The sequence below is a fragment of the Bombina bombina genome, chromosome 3 (assembly GCF_027579735.1).
Source record: "Bombina bombina isolate aBomBom1 chromosome 3, aBomBom1.pri, whole genome shotgun sequence".
Taxonomy (NCBI): domain Eukaryota; kingdom Metazoa; phylum Chordata; class Amphibia; order Anura; family Bombinatoridae; genus Bombina; species Bombina bombina.
In genome coordinates, this window is record NC_069501.1 from 535,130,992 (window position 1) to 535,147,581 (window position 16,590).

At 40.9% G+C, this 16,590-nt stretch overlaps 1 protein-coding gene across 1 annotated transcript in view; it reads right to left on the reverse strand.

The window, feature by feature from the left end:
* Positions 1-16,590, reverse strand: part of SLC9A1 (solute carrier family 9 member A1) — a 157,729-nt gene that overhangs the window by 39,339 nt on the left and 101,800 nt on the right. The window contains 6 exon segments of the mRNA XM_053706995.1: positions 6,594-6,666; positions 6,962-7,063; positions 7,321-7,429; positions 8,538-8,711; positions 8,893-8,963; positions 9,146-9,235. Coding sequence (XP_053562970.1) covers positions 6,594-6,666; positions 6,962-7,063; positions 7,321-7,429; positions 8,538-8,711; positions 8,893-8,963; positions 9,146-9,235 — 619 coding nt within the window.

Consider the following 16,590-nt stretch of genomic DNA (forward strand, 5'->3'; position numbering starts at 1 on the left):
ATTGGTAAGTAGATGGCAAGAGGCAGATATGTACAGTTATGTATCAGAAGCTAGCTCCCACGCCCTGAACCTACCTAGGCATGCTTTTCAACAAAGAGTACCAAGAGAATCAAGCAAATCAGAATCTGAATCAAGGCCAAATGTTGGGTCTCAAGTCCTTTTAAATGTTAACCAAGTAATGAAGAATGTATGTTCTATGTGGTGATGATTCATTTGTAGCTAAATATGCAAATATGACTGACTGATTTGCTATTATGCCACGGATTAACTTTTCTTTACTCATAGTTACACTATCAGGTTTTATAATCACTGCACCTTGATTACTACATTTTCAGCACGTGTGACAGACTGCATTTCCTGTGGTTTAGTGCGTATTGCAGAGTCATTGCTACCTTTGTTGGTTCATTGTATTGCAATTGGTCACCTCAGCATTATAACAACTTTTTTTAAAAACTGCTGCAAATGTTAGTCAACTATTTCAACAGTAGACTGAATATCATATTATTCCAGAAGAAAACTGCATTAAAGGGTAAGCTACCTGCTTTAGTAATCCCAAAATGGTCAATTCTCATGCCAAGAAACAATATACATGCTCTTATTTGTCATTTGTGCATTACCAATCATGTCTAAGTGTGCATCTGTTGCATTACAATGCCCCTTTAACAAATTATTCAACACACCATTAATATGAACCCATGTCTCACACAGTTTGCACTCTAAGTTATGCACAAGAACAGCTCACAATTTCATTTGGAGATCCACGATGCTGTATTACGCTTGCCAAATTAAGGCCCTAGGCTTATTTGCTTAATTACTATTATCCAAGTAACCTCTGGCAGAAATCAGACAAAGTAATTATTAAGTCTGTTTCAATATACAATTTTATGTCTGAGGTTTGCTAGTTAAAAGCAAGATATTAGTCACACAGTCACTATCATGCAATTAACACTATGCGTGCCAGGAGATCTGCTGGAATGATTCAAATATAGTTAAACCAATTTCAAAATGTTGATAGATATTCCCTTATGTAAGGGTGCATCACAGACTAGGGGCCGATTATTGATTACTCGCCAGAGCAGATGTGTTTTTTTTACGCCGACCCTCGCAGGGGCTGCATTGGTAGAAATATCTTTTAAAAAGGGGCAGTCGCAGCGAGATGTCTTCACCTATTGAAATTAATGCAACTTGATGAATAGGGACACTTCGCTGTGTAGGGCTAAGTTAACAGTGAGCGTACTTTAAAAAAGGAAATTTATGCTTACCTGATAAATTTATTTCTTTCCGGGCATGGAGAGTCCATGACTTCATTCCAATTACTAGTGGGATATTCAACTCCTGGCCAGCAGGAGGAGGCAAAGAGCACCCCAGCAAAGCTGTTAAGTGTAACTTCCCCTATCCATAATCCCCAGTCATTCAGCCAAAGGAAAATGGAAAAAGTAGAAACACAAGGGTATAGAGGTGCCTGAGCTTTACTCAAAAAACTGCCGAATTATAATTAAATAGAGGGTGGGGTTGTGGACTCTCCCATGCACGGGAAAGAAATTTATCAGGTAAGCTAATTTTTCTTTTTCTTTCCTATAGCATGGAGAGTCCACAACTTCATTCCAATTACTAGTGGAAACCAATACCCAAGCTAGAGGATACAGAATGAAAAGGGAGGGAGAACAAAGCAGGAGTACCTAAACTGAAGGCACCACCGCTTGAAGAGCCCCGCTTGAAGAACCTTTCTCCCAAAAGAGGCCTCAGCCGAGGCAAAAGTATCAAATTTGTAGAATTTTGAAAACGTATGCAGAGGACCATGTTGCCGCCTTGCAAATCTGTTCCACAGAAGCCTAATTTTTGAAAACCCAAGACGAGGAGACAGCCCTAGTGGAATGAGCCGTCATTCTCTCAGGAGGCTGCTGTCCAGCTGTCTCATAAGCTAAATGAATAATACTTCTTAACCAGAGGGAAAGAGTAGAAGAAGTGGCCTTCAGACCCTTACGCTTTTCAGAGAAAACAACAAACAGGGCAGAAGATTGCTGAAAATCTTTAGTTGATTGAAGATAAAATTTTAGAGCATGCACAACACCCAGCTTATGCAAAAGATGTTCCTTATGGGAAGAAGGATTAGGACAAAAAGAAGGAACAACAATTTCCTGATTAATGTTACAATCCGACAAAACCTTAGGGAAAAAAACCTAATTTAGTACGGAGAACCGCCTTATCTGCATAAAAAATAAGGTACGGGGAAATCACGCTGCAGAGCCGAAACTCTACGAGCGGAAGAAATAGCAAGAAGAAACAAAACCTTCCAAGATAATTTTATAACAATAATATGCATCGACTCAAACGGAGCCTGCTTCAAAACTTCAAGAACGAGATTAAGGCTCCAAGGAGGAGCGAAAGGTTTAAACACAGGCCTGATTCTGACCAGGGCCTGAACAAAAGCTTGAACGTCTGGCAAACCTGCCAGACGTTTGAGCAAATGAATAGACAGAGCAGAAATCTGACACTTCAGAGTACTGACTGACAAACCTTTTTCCAGGCCATCCTGAAGAAAAGATAAAATTCAGGGAATCCTCACCCGGCTCCAGGAGAAACCCTTAGATTTGCACCAAAAAAAGGTATTTATGCCATACCTTATGGTAAATCCTGCAGCAGGTTTACGAGCCTGAAGCATAGTATCAATGACCGCTTCAGAAAAACCACGTCTAGACAGAACTAGGCGTTCAATCTCCAAGCAGTCAGCTTCAGAGAATCCAGGTTTGGATGGAAGAATGGACCCTGAAGTAGAAGGTCCTTCCTCAGAGGTAACCCCCACGGTGGAAGAGAAGACATCTTCACCAGATTCGCAAACCAGATTCTGCGAGGCCATGCAGGAGCTATTAGAATTACAGATGATCTCTCCTGTTTGATATGAGCAATGACTCGTGGAAGGAGAGCACGGAGGAAACAGGTATGCCAGAGAAAAGATCCAAGGAACCGCTAGAGCGTCTATCAGAGCGGCCTGAGGATCTCTTGATCTTGAACCATAGCTTGGAAGCTTGGCGTTTTGACAAGACGCCATCAGATCCAACTCCGGAACCCCCCACCTGAGGGTTATAATCGAGAACACTTCCGGATGGAGAGCCCACTCCCCGGGATGAAAAGTCTGTCTGCTCAGAAAATCCACCTCCCAGTTGTCCACCCCTGGAATGTGGATAGCAGATAGGAGACAATCGTGAGCTTCTGCCCACTGCAGAAAGCAAGTCACCTCCTTCATAGCCAAGGAACTCCGAGTTCCTCCCTGGTGGTTGATGTAAGCGAATGAGGTGATCTTGTCCGACTGGAATCTGATAAACCGGACTAAAGATAACTGAGGCCAAGCTGTCAAAGCATTGAAGATTGATCTCAACTACAAGATGTTTATGGGGAGAGAAGACTCCTCCCGAGTCCACAGGCCCTGAGCTTTTAGAGAACCCTAAACTGCTACTCAGCCTAACAGGCTGGCGTCTGTAGTCACAATCACCCAGGAAGGTCTCAGGAAGCAAGTGCCCCGAGCCAGATTTTCCTGTGAAATCCACCACGAGAGAGTCTCTTGTTAGGTGATCCAGATCTATCCTCTGCGATAAATCTGAATGGTCTCCATTCCACTGACTGAGCATGCGTAGTTGCAGAGGTCTCAGATGGAACCGAGCAAAAGGAATGATGTCCATGGAAGCAACCATCAGACCAATCACCTCCATGCATTGAGCCCCTGATGGAAGAACAGACTGGAGAGAAAGGCACAAAGAAGTCTGGATTTCCTGACATTTGTCAGGAAAATTTTCATGGACAGGGAATCTATAATTGTCCCTAAGAAACACACCCTTGTAGCTGGAACAAGGAAACTTTTTTCCTGATTCACTTTCCCTCTGTGGGAATGTAGAAAAGACAACTATATCTCTGTATAAGATTTTACTAGTTGAAAAGATGACGCCTGAACGAAGATGTCATCTAGGTAAGGCGCCACAGCAATTCCCTGGGATCTGACCACTGCCAAAAGAGCCCCCAGAACCTTTGTGAATATTCTGGGAGCCGTTGCAAGACCAAACGGAAGTGCAACAAATTGGAAAGGCTTGTCCAGAAAGGCAAACGTTAGAAACGGGTGATGATCCCTGTGAATGGGAACATGAAGATACGCGTCCTTCAGGTCTATGGTCGTCATGAAATGACCTTCCTGAACCAAAGAAAGAATGGAATGAGAATAGTTTTCATCTTGAAGGACGGAACCCTGAGGAATTTGTTGAACAGTGAAGCTAGATATCTTAGCTCCCAGTCTAATTACTTGCATGTTGGCATCACAGATAAAGGTATTGGCCAGTTTAAGTGCTTTGATCCTATCTTGGATCTCCTCTATCGTAGTCTCTTCTGATATCAGATAAGACAGGGCGTCGCACCAATAAGATGCTGCTTCCGCAACCGTAGCAATACTTGCCACAGGTTGCCACTGTAAACCTTGATGGATGTACATCTTTTTTAAGTAAGCCTCTAGCTTCTTATCCATGGGATCCTAAAGGAATAACTATCCTCTATAGGAATGGTGGTTCTTTTAGCTTGAGTAGAGATAGCTCCTTCTACTTTAGGCACAGTGTGCCATGAGTCACGAATGGAGTCAGCAAAAGGAAACATTTTTAAAAACAGGGGAAGAGGAAAAAGGAACCCCTGGCTTATCCCATTCCTGAGCTATAATTTCAGACATCTTGTCTGGAACAGGAAAAACATCCACGGATGAGGGAGAATCATGAACTCTAATAAGTTTAGAGGACTTTTTAGGATTGACAGCAACCGGTTTGGAGTCATCTAAAGTAGCTAGAACCTCCTTCAGAAGCAACCAGAGATATTCAAGCCTAAATCTGAAATTAACTTCTTCAGATTCTGAAGAATTTTCCCCCATCATTTCAGAGTCTGAGATTTTACCATCAGAAGCTACTGAAGTATCCTCCTCATCAGACATCTGGGAAAGGTTGACCAACGCAGATTTAGAGGGGTCAGAAACCTTACAGGCAGAAAAATGTTTAGATTTGCTCTTATGCTTACCTGAAGGAGGGAAAGCAGATAAAGCTGCTGACACAGCAGAAGTTATCTGTGCAGCAAAATCTCCTGGCAAATAAACACCCCAGGAGGGTGAGAGGAACTGCAGGGCACTGTATGTGAAACTACTAATGATTGAGACGTTTGAGGAGAAACCTGAGGCATGTCATGAACAGCATTATCATGACACACATTTGGCTCTGAAGGGAGTAATTTGTCTTTAAATTTAAAGTCTTAGATAAGCATGAGGAACAAAATTGCATAGGGAGCACAATCTGAGCCTCCAAACCAAGTAAACATTTATCTAATGTAATAGATGAATCTTGTTCTGTGTCCATTATAACGGAACTTGTGCATGACTAAATATAAAATATATAATATCCTTAAAGCAAATATACCTAGTGCTATAATTGTAATAACTTTAGAAAAGGAGAACCTCGCACACTTCTAAGCCCTCAGGCCACATAGACGCCCTAACGTACTGGGGCCTGAATATTCCACTAGTATTAGGAAAAGGGACTCTCAAGCAGTGAACAAAAGTCTTCTCCTCACTGACAGATGATCCTATCATCAGAAATCACCAGCTGCAATAGTTCTACAAGCTCCGTTCTTCAAATGCGAATGTGTTAGCAACGGAAGAGCGGAGAATCATGTGAGCAGCTTAAGAAAATAAAAGCGCGCGTCCTTTATCGACTGTGACTAAACGTATAAATAAAAACTTAGTTCCTATTGTACCAGACCTTTTATTTCAAACAAAATAAGGGGAAGAATGTTGAAAAAATAAAGCTCAAAAAAACCTTCCTTCAGCCAGTCTAAGAGTAGGGTGAAAATCCTAGCAATCTGCTATTTATTAACCCCTTAGTCTCTCTAAACATACAAAAGTGCCTGCAGAAAACTGCCCAAATAAATGTATTTATTATAAAAGTATAGATTTTTTCCCAAATAGATCCACTTGAGGATTTAACCTCTAAAGTGCTGTCCTTCAGTACCTAGAAGGCAAAGGCACTTACCTGTGGATCCAGCTGCAGGGAAAACCGCTACTTAGGTGTGACAGACACACCACTCTCTGTCAGGGACCTGTAGTAAAAGAAAGAGCAGAGTAACCAACCCTGGCATTATACAAAGGGGTAGCAAGTTGTTAGAAGTAAAGCAAAGACTACCTGGCCGCCTTCTAACTGCTAAAAGCCACCACTACTCTTACTTAAGAGATTGACGTGGACACAGCTAGACCCCCAATCCTTGGTTGCAGGGAAAAGTACCCATAAAAGGATTAAATATCTTCAGACACCATATTCGCACATCGAGGCAAAGAGAATGACTGGGGATTATAGGTAAGGGAAGTTACACTTAACAGCTTTGCTGGGGTGCTCTTTGCCTCCTCCTGCTGGCCAGGAGTTGAATATCCCACTAGTAATTGGAATGAAGTCGTGGACTCTACATGCCATAGGAAAGAAATAGTAAACCGAGTAAAGGCAGGGTATACTATATAAAACAATAGGCAGATTTGTTAACTTGACTCTTGAGCATCAGATTGATTGTTCCATCTTGCATAGACTTACCTGAACCCACACGAGCTCTTGTTAGAGTTGGAGAATCCAGCTTATGGGCAGGAACAGTCAGGAAATGTGTCACCTGGAAGAAACAGTAAAGGATGAGTTATCTTCTTAACCATTAACCACCTCCATCAACAAAAACCATTTCCCATTTTAAACTTCTGCTTCACTATTACTTTATCTGAACCCAGTCACTAAATGTTCTCGCTCTCATTTAACCCTAGCACTCTTCCCTACATTGATGTTTCCATCACATTTTTTTCCTAGTCTTTGCCACTTTTGTAATATGTGATTTCTCATTATATATACTGGTAAGTTTTCCTCATTTATTCGTCACATCACTCTCTTAATTCTCACCAGTCTTATTAACTCACCCGCTGCTCCATGTTATGTGCTTTCTGTTTGCGGAGCAGAATCTGGCTGAAGGCCTCTTCATAAGGGTCTGCCATCAAAGTATGCCGATTGTAGGAACGTAGCTGTGGTGACGAAAAAGGCAATATTACTTTTGTTAATATAGGATGGTGCCCTTAGCCAAAACAGACTTTTTTAGTGAGCTTTGAGGGAGTTTCCATAAGCTAAATAGGGTTTGGTACACAAAGAAACCAATACATTGAGCAGCTATTTACAGAAAGAGTTAACTGAGTATTCTAATACTTAGCTATAAAATGTTTATCAATATTAAGTTAACATTCTTTATTTTTCATCAGCAAAGTGAGGGGGTTCAAGAGCTTACCCTTTGTCGGGTCTTCTGCAAATTAGTGCGCAAGATCTTACGAATCTCCTCCTCTTTAACTTTGGAAAGACTTGGGATTATTCTTTCTTTTAGCTTTGGTTGAATGTTCCTGTGGGAAAACAGACATACAAAGTCTGCATATGATTTTAAAATTAAAGGGACATTTTACACTAGATTTTTCTTTGCATAATAATGATGCATTTATATAGCCCATACAGGGTTTTGTTTGTAAAAATGTATAGTTTTGCTTATTTTTAAATAACATTGTGCTGATTTTCAGACTCCTAACCAAGCCCCAAAGTTTTAGAAGTAAACTGTTGTCTACCTACTCCAGCTTGCTCCTGTTTGTGTAAAGGGTCATTTCATATGTGGGGGGGGGGGGGGAGTCTGCTCTTTTTGCCTTCCAGACCATTTCAGTGTGTGTGTCGCAGTCTAACCTTTTCAACAGTGCTAAACTGGGAGCTTCTAAGTAAGTTTTTAAATGGTTTTATACTGGATTTTTATATCGGTATCTGTGCATATTATTCTTTATAGTAGTCTATTACATGCAGTTATATGAAAATTGGTGTATACTGTCCCTTTAAACACCCAACACTGGACATGGAGAACTAGTAAATAAAAAAATAAATAGCTTTAAAATTAAATCCTATCTACAATAGAAATAAAAGATCCCAAAAACACAAAGAAACAAAAGAACCTCCATTTATTTCACACTGAAAGGTAACTAGATCTCCAGCACCTGCAAATGCACACCTTTCCATCACTTAAACCCACTTCCACTACACATTTGAAAGCAAAAATTACAAACTAATTTGCTAGACTGTGTCATAAGTGAGCACAGCATTATATTTATTTAACCACTGCAAAGTGGTTAAACACACAGGTAAAACCCCACATTATGTTTAACTCCCGAGCAGAACACAGCTGGTGAGTCAATCAGGAGCAGCAGTCACCTGTAGCCACAATTTACTATCCATTTTCTGCTCAGGAGATAGTGTGTGCAGTTCAAAAGTGTGTCTTTACCAATGTGTTTAACCACCTGCATAGTAAGCTGGAGTCAGTAATGAAAAAATTACACAACCTAAAGACTTAGAGCATTTCATTTGTGCATTAGAAAGTCCAGTTCAAACACCACCTTACAGTTACTCCCTTACAATCCCCGTATGATCAGCATATAGTAGCTATAGTACACTCTAAATTCTCCCTATGTTACTCACTGCATGGACACAGTAGACACAGTTGAGGGGATCTTCCCAATGCCCCCGCTCTCCACCAGCTCTATTGCCTGCTTCATCTCCATCTTATGGTAGAACGCAATGAGCTGTGGCTCTGTAGATCTCTCTCCAGCAATAAGGCATTTCTTCACATACATCTTATTGAAACGGTTCAACCTATATGATAGAATAGGATGAGTATCCTGTATATAAATCACCATATGTGCTACAGCAATTGTACCCTCTGATAGGAAAGACATACTGCTTAGCATTCAGACATTTTCTGTTTCGGCACAGTGCATGCACTGGTTCTTGATACTCAGAACAAACATATACTAATGAATTATGTTTGACTTACTTATCCTTCCAGTGGTGATGACCATAGTGCCCACAGATATCCTCAATACCAGTTAGAAGGTGATCAAGAAACTGCAGGAAGAAATAAGGAAAGTTGAGATAAAAAAAAAGAATGAAACTAGTGATGGTATGAAACTAAAGGGCTGTGTGAAGATGAAGAAGAGGAGGAAAAGAAGGAAGAAGATGAAAAGAAAAAAGGAAGAAGGAGTGAAGACAATAATTTGACAGGATGGATCAAACCAGAGCATAGTCACCTGAGTGTGGATCTCCTCATTGATTGAACGTTTGGTCTCCTGTTTCTTCTTTACAGCCAATAGTTCAACCAGAGGGCGGATTGTCATTCCCTGGTGAAAGGAGAAAACCACAGAGATATATTTTTGCCCTTAAAGTGGTTGGTCTGCTTACTTATAAAATTGTGGCACAAATACTGAAGGCAGGTACTGATAATGGTCTTCTATTAAGTATTAGTTATTTATCAAACAGGTTATGCATGGCCAGTTTGAGCTAAAGGGACAATAATAATTACATTACTTTTCTGCATCCTACAAATAAATTAACATATCACCGGGTTGAGAAAACACTTTGCTTGCTGCAATTGTTTTCAAGGCCAAACTTCCCCACCACCTATCTTGTTTGAAGAAGCCAAACTGGACTTTTTAGTTAAGAAGAAAAGGCTTAGTCACTTTTTGATTTTGTTAAAAAAAACTATGTTGTACAGTTTGGCTTGTGATGAACAGTGCACTCCCTGTTAAAAAAAAAAAAAAAAAAAAAATTCTCAGAGTTACACTACAGAAAAAGGGAGCCAAAAAAATAAAAATGTTTCAGGTCACTTAAAGGGACACTCAAGTCAAAATTAAACTTCAATTATTCAGATAAAGCATGCAATCTTAAACAACTTTCCAATTTACTTCCATTAAAGAAGTGTAGTCTTTTTATATTTAAACTCCTACTGAGCCTGTGCAAGAATTTACAGAATAAGCGTATATGCATTTGTGATTGGCTGATGGTTGTCACATGGTACGTATATGCATGTGTGATTGGCTGATGGCTCTCAAATGGTACAGGGGGCGTGGAAACAGACATAACTTTTAAAATTCTACTATTCATTTCAAGTTCAGACTAAGTGCTATTGCATTGTCTTGTTATCTTGCTTTTGTTGATTATGCAAATCTACTGTGTTGACTGGTCCTTTAAGACAATAAGGTTGTATTAAAGTATATCATCCAGCGCATTGTACTGAAAACTAATGAAAAACAGCTGTAGTCATTGTGATCCTGATACAGGGGAGGTTTTTTGGGAAAACACCAGAAGAATGGGGGGAATAAACCATTTAGAGTTTGTTCTGAACCACCTTTTTTGTGACTACTAAATATATAGTATTTCAAATTCACTGTTGTGCAGTAGAAATGGTAGTCTATCACACAAACTTTCAACCTCATTTTTAATGTGTTGCTATATTGAGAGGTGGCAGGTAACGAGGTAATGTGTGTCATGAATAATGAACAGGACAATCCTTATTAGTATAGTGATAACAGTGTTTCGGTATATGTTTGCTATTATGGGGTAATAAGTAGTGTTTTGATGCTATATACTGGATATTAATGTCTGTTCAGTTAGACTTGAATGCACAGTAGTTATATGTAAATATTTCCACTTCACATTGGTAGGGCTTGTATCAAAACTAAACTTGCATGATTCAGACAATTAGAAGCTTGTAATTTTAAGGCACTTCTTTTTTAAAAAAGAATAAACATATCCTACACTAGTGGGAGCTAGCTGGTGATCGGTACACTAGATGTTTCAGCTAGCACTTTGTAGTACGTTACTGCTATTTCTGCAAAAGGATATCAAGAGAATGAAGCAAATTTGATAATAGAACTAAATTCGAAAGTTGTTTAATGCATTTGAAATGTGCAGTCATAATTGGACACAGATGCGGATTTAGTGTGGAATGCGTGTTTATCAACTATACCATTAGCAGTTTGAAAAACTAAGTTAAAGGGACAGTGTTCTGTAAAAGGTCATACCCCCTTTAATCCCTTAAAGGGCCAGTAAACCTAAAAAATGATATATAATTCTGCACATAGTGCAGAATTATATAACATTATATTAGCAGCAGCTTTATAAAACCTAATATTCCCTGTTAATTTTTATAAAAAAACAAAATTTATGCTTACCTGATAAATTCCTTTCTCCTGTAGTGTAGTCAGTCCACGGGTCATCCATTACTTATGGGATTATATCTCCTCCCTAACAGGAAGTGCAAGAGGATCACCCAAGCAGAGCTGCTATATAGCTCCTCCCCTCTACGTCATACCCAGTCATTCGACCGAAACCAAACGAGAAAGGAGAAACTATAGGGTGCAGTGGTGACTGGAGTTTAATTTAAAATTTAGACCTGCCATAAAAAACAGGGCGGGCCGTGGACTGACTACACTACAGGAGAAAGGAATTTATCAGGTAAGCATAAATTTTGTTTTCTCCTGTTAAGTGTAGTCAGTCCACGGGTCATCCATTACTTATGGGATACCAATACCAAAGCTAAAAGTACACGGATGACGGGAGGGACAGGCAGGATCTTTACACGGAAGGAACCACTGCCTGAAGAACCTTTCTCCCAAAAACAGCCTCCGAAGAAGCAAAAGTGTCAAATTTGTAAAAAGTGTGAAGTGAAGACCAAGTTGCAGCCTTGCAAATCTGTTCAACAGAGGCCTCATTCTTAAAGGCCCAAGTGGAAGCCACAGCTCTAGTAGAATGAGCTGTAATTCTTTCAGGAGGCTGCTGTCCAGCAGTCTAGCTTTTTGACCTCTCCTCTGTCCAGAATAAACGACAAACAGGGAAGAAGTTTGGCGAAAATCTTTAGTTGCCTGTAAATAAAATTTCAGGGCACGGGCGACGTCCAGATTGTGCAGAAGTCGTTCCTTCTTTGAAGAAGGGTTAGGGCACAATGATGGAACAACAATCTCTTGATTGATATTCCTGTTAGTGACTACCTTAGGTAGAAACCCAGGTTTAGTACGCAGAACTACCTTGTCTGAATGAAAATGTCCGGATGAAAAGTCTGGCGACTTAGGAAATCCGCCTCCCAGTTCTCCACGCCTGGGATGTGGATCGCTGATAGGTGGCAAGAGTGAGACTCTGCCCAGTGAATTATCTTTGAGACTTCCAACATTGCTAGGGAACTCCTTGTCCCTCCCTGATGGTTGATGTAAGCCACAGTCGTGATGTTGTCCGACTGAAACCTGATGAACCTCAGAGTTGCTAACTGAGGCCAAGCCAGAAGGGCATTGAAAACTGCTCTTAATTCCAGAATGTTTATTGGAAGGAGTCTCTCCTCCTGAGTCCATGATCCCTGAGTCTTCAGGGAATTCCAGACAGCGCCCCAACCTAACAGGCTGGCGTCTGTTGTTACAATCGTCCAAACTGGTCTGCTGAAGGGCATCCCCCTGGACAGATGTGGCCGAGAGAGCCACCATAGAAGAGAATTTCTGGTCTCTTGATCCAGATTCAGCATAGGGGACAAATCTGAGTAATCCCCATTCCACTGACTTAGCATGCACAATTGCAGTGGTCTGAGATGCAGGCGTGCAAAGGGTACTATGTCCATTGCCGCTACCATTAAACCGATTACCTGCATGCATTGAGCCACTGACGGGTGTGGAATGGAATGAAGGACACGGCAAGCATTTAGGAGTTTTGTTAACCTGTCCTCTGTCAGGTAAATTTTCATTTCTACAGAATCTATAAGAGTCCCTAAGAAGGGAACTCTTGTGAGTGGCAATAGAGAACTCTTTTCTTCGTTCACCTTCCACCCATGTGACCTTAGAAATGCCAGAAATAACTCTGTATGAGACTTGGCAGCTTGGAAACTTGACGCTTGTATCAGAATGTCGTCTAGGTACGGAGCTACCGATATTCCTCGCGGTCTTAGTACCGCCAGAAGAGAACCCAGAACCTTTGTAAAGATTCTTGGAGCAGTAGCTAACCCGAAGGGAAGAGCTACAAACTGGTAATGCCTGTTTAGAAAGGCAAACCTTAGGTACCGGTAATGATCTTTGTGAATCGGTATGTGAAGGTAGGCATCCTTTAAATCCACTGTGGTCATGTACTGACCCTTTTGGATCATAGGTAAGATTGTCCGAATAGTTTCCATTTTGAACGATGGAACTCTTAGGAATTTGTTTAGGATCTTGAAGTCCAAGATTGGTCTGAAGGTTCCCTCTTTTTTGGGAATCACAAACAGATTTGAGTAAAACCCTTGTCCGTGTTCCGACCGCGGAACTGGGTGGATCACTCCCATTAGTAAAAGGTCTTGTACACAGCGTAGAAACGCCTCTTTCTTTATCTGGTTTGCTGACAACCTTGAAAGATGAAATCTCCCTTTTGGAGGAGAAGCTTTGAAGTCCAGAAGATATCCCTGAGATATGATCTCTAACGCCCAGGGATCCTGGACATCTCTTGCCCAAGCCTGGGCGAAGAGAGAAAGTCTGCCCCCCACTAGATCCGTTTCCGGATCGGGGGCCCTCACTTCATGCTGTCTTAGGGGCAGCAGTAGGTTTTCTGGCCTGCTTGCCCTTGTTCCAGGTCTGGTTAGGTTTCCAGCCCTGTCTGTAGCGAGCAACAGTTCCTTCCTGTTTTGGAGCGGTGGAAGTTGATGCTGCTCCTGCCTTGAAGTTACGAAAGGCACGAAAATTAGACTGTCTAGCCCTAGGTGCAAGAGAATGACTGGGTATGATGTAGAGGGGAGGAGCTATATAGCAGCTCTGCTTGGGTGATCCTCTTGCACTTCCTGTTAGGGAGGAGATATAATCCCATAAGTAATGGATGACCCGTGGACTGACTACACTTAACAGGAGAAATAACCGTTTTTCAGACCCGCTCTCTGTGCTCTTTTGAGAGGGTCTGTTTTTATCACAGAGCGCATCTGGCCAGCTGTCTGGTCACAGCCTGGCCCGACCACGCCATTACAGCTCGCTCCTGCTCTGTCTGACAACGGGAGCGAGCTGCACTGAGTATAATGGCGTGGTCAGGCCGGGCTGTGACTAGACAGCTGGCCAGATGCGCAATGTTATAAAAACAGACCCGCTCAGAAGAAAAACGGTAATTTTTTATAAAAATTCACAGGGAATATTAGGTTTTATAAAGCTGCTGCTAATATAATGTTATATAATTCTGCACTATGTGCAGAATTATATAACATTATTTTTTAGGTTTACTGGCCCTTTAAGGGCCGTAAATTTCAGAGAAAATCTTGCCGAAGAGAGAATTTTTAGCAGTTTTGCTATTACTCCACTTAAACAGAGCCTTGTTTTTTGTTCTTTATTTACCTATCAAAAAAATATGTATTTTTGTTTAGATGCAAACCAAAGATATTGATCTAGGCCCATTTTGGTATATTTTATGCCACCGTTTGCTGCCAAATGTGATCAATTTAAAAAATAAAAAAAGGTAACTTTTTCACTAAAATTATTTACATACCTCTTGTGGAGTCATAACACAAATAGTAACTGGCAGACAGTTATATTTCAAAGAGCAGTGTCAAATGTTTAGCTGCTGTATCTGTAGAAGCTAATAAATATTATAAAAGCAGCCTAAAATCAACCAGCTGTGTCTGCCTACTATGTTTCGGTAATGTGCTGCTGGCATGCTGGCTTCTTACTCCTACTGCTCCAGGTGGCTACCAAGGTAATGAATTAGCTTATATAGACCATAGAGCTAAAGTTATGACACACTGCCCTGTGAATATGATCCTGGCTACAAGCAGTGTGTGAGAAGCTCTGCTCATGTGAGAGGAGGAAGTAAGAAGAGTGTAGCAAAGTGTTAATGGGCTTAGAGCTGCAAAATCTGTTGGTGCTCTACAAATAACTGATAATAATAATGGGGCAAAGGGGAGACAGACATTATGTAAAAGTCTTTCTTTAGAAATTTTAGGATAAGTACAAAAAAGGGTGGGAACTAGCATTTCCCTACAGATAATGTCAGAAGAAACTACCTTTGGCAAAAAAAAAAAAAAAAAAATTGTTCTTAAAAAAAAAGAGCCTACACTGATGGAAAACATGATAAGGAGGCTTGCACAAAAGCCCAGACAATTCAGACACCCTTTTTGCTGAGAGTAGAAATTTGACCCTTCAAAAAGCTAGCTGATAAGCCCTTTTCTAAACCCTCTTGTAAGAGCCGCAGAATTCTTCGAATCCTGAAAGAGGGGAAATTAAAACATTGAGTTTCCCACCAGGAAAGAAAAAAACTTTCCATACATTTTGACAGATTTTCCTTAGGTTTCCTAGCCTGAATTAAGGTATTTACAACAGCATCTGAAAACCCTTGCTTTCTCAAAATTATGCATCCAATCTCCAAACCATCAGGTTGAAAGATCTTGACGATAAAATGGAAATTGAGGTAATAGGTTGTGACATAAAGGAAGAGACCAAGGAGGAAAGCTGGACATCTGTACTGAGTCTGCAAACTAAGTTCTGTGAGGCCAAGCTGGAGCAATTAGAATAACAAACGATATCTCTTACTTTAGCAGGACAGTAGGAGGAAGAATGTATGCCAGACGAAAAGACCAAGGAACTGCTAGAGCATCCACAAACTCCGCCTGTGGATCCCTGGAACTCACAAAATATCTGGGAAGCTTGTTGTTTAAACGAGAAGCCATCAGGTGCATCTCTGGAAGACCCCACTTCTCGAATATCTGCAGACATCAAAACGAAGGGACCATTCCCTTGGGAGAAGGGATTGACAAATGAGATAATCCACTTCCCAGTTGTTTACACCTAGAACGTGGATTGCATAAATGAAGCAGAAATAGATTTCTGCCCATTTTAGGATTCAAAAGACCTCCATTGCTAGAGAACTATGTGTTCCCCCTTGATTGATATATTCAACCGCCGTGACATTGTCTGATTGAATGCCGATAAGTCTCCTACTTGAGAAGGGTCCAGCTCTGCATGGTTTTCTAATACATTTAAATCTGTAAACTTGCCTCCCGTGGAACCCAAACAACCTGTGCTCTCCTGGACCCATTTACTGTGTCCCAACCTAAGAAACTTGTGTCTGTTAAGATTATTGTCCATTTGGGTAAGAAGCTCCCAGAGAAACAGACTGGTGATTTATCCACCACAATGTCCTTGTGACAGATCCAATAGAATCCATTGGGAAAGTTGAATGCATGCAAAAGGTGAAGTGAAATCAAGCAAACGGAATGGCATCTGATGCAGCAAACAACAGGCCAAGCAATTCCATACAGAAAGCTACCATAGGGTGGGGATTGACTGAAGCTTCACACAAGTTTACTGCAACTTTACTTTCCTCTGATCTGTCAACGAAAGTTCCATTGCAACTGAGTCTATGACGACTCCCAGGAAAGACACCCTAGTCTGAGCAGGCAGAGAGCTCTTTAGATCAATGATTGTTTGTACGAGAAGTTGCTAAAGGTAAAGATGGTGCCTGAACCAAGATATCGTACAGGTATGGAGCCATCAAAATACACTGATTTCCAATTACAGACAATTATGTTCCCAAAACCTTTATGAAAGTTCTGGGAGTTGTAGGCAGGCCAAATGGTAGAGCCACAAACTGAAAACATTTGTCTAGAAAAGCAAATCTGAGATACTGATAATACCTTTAGCTTTTAGCGCTCCTATCTATTTTTCACTCATATGTTCATTTCTGCTACCTAGTTGGGGACCCATAGGTATTT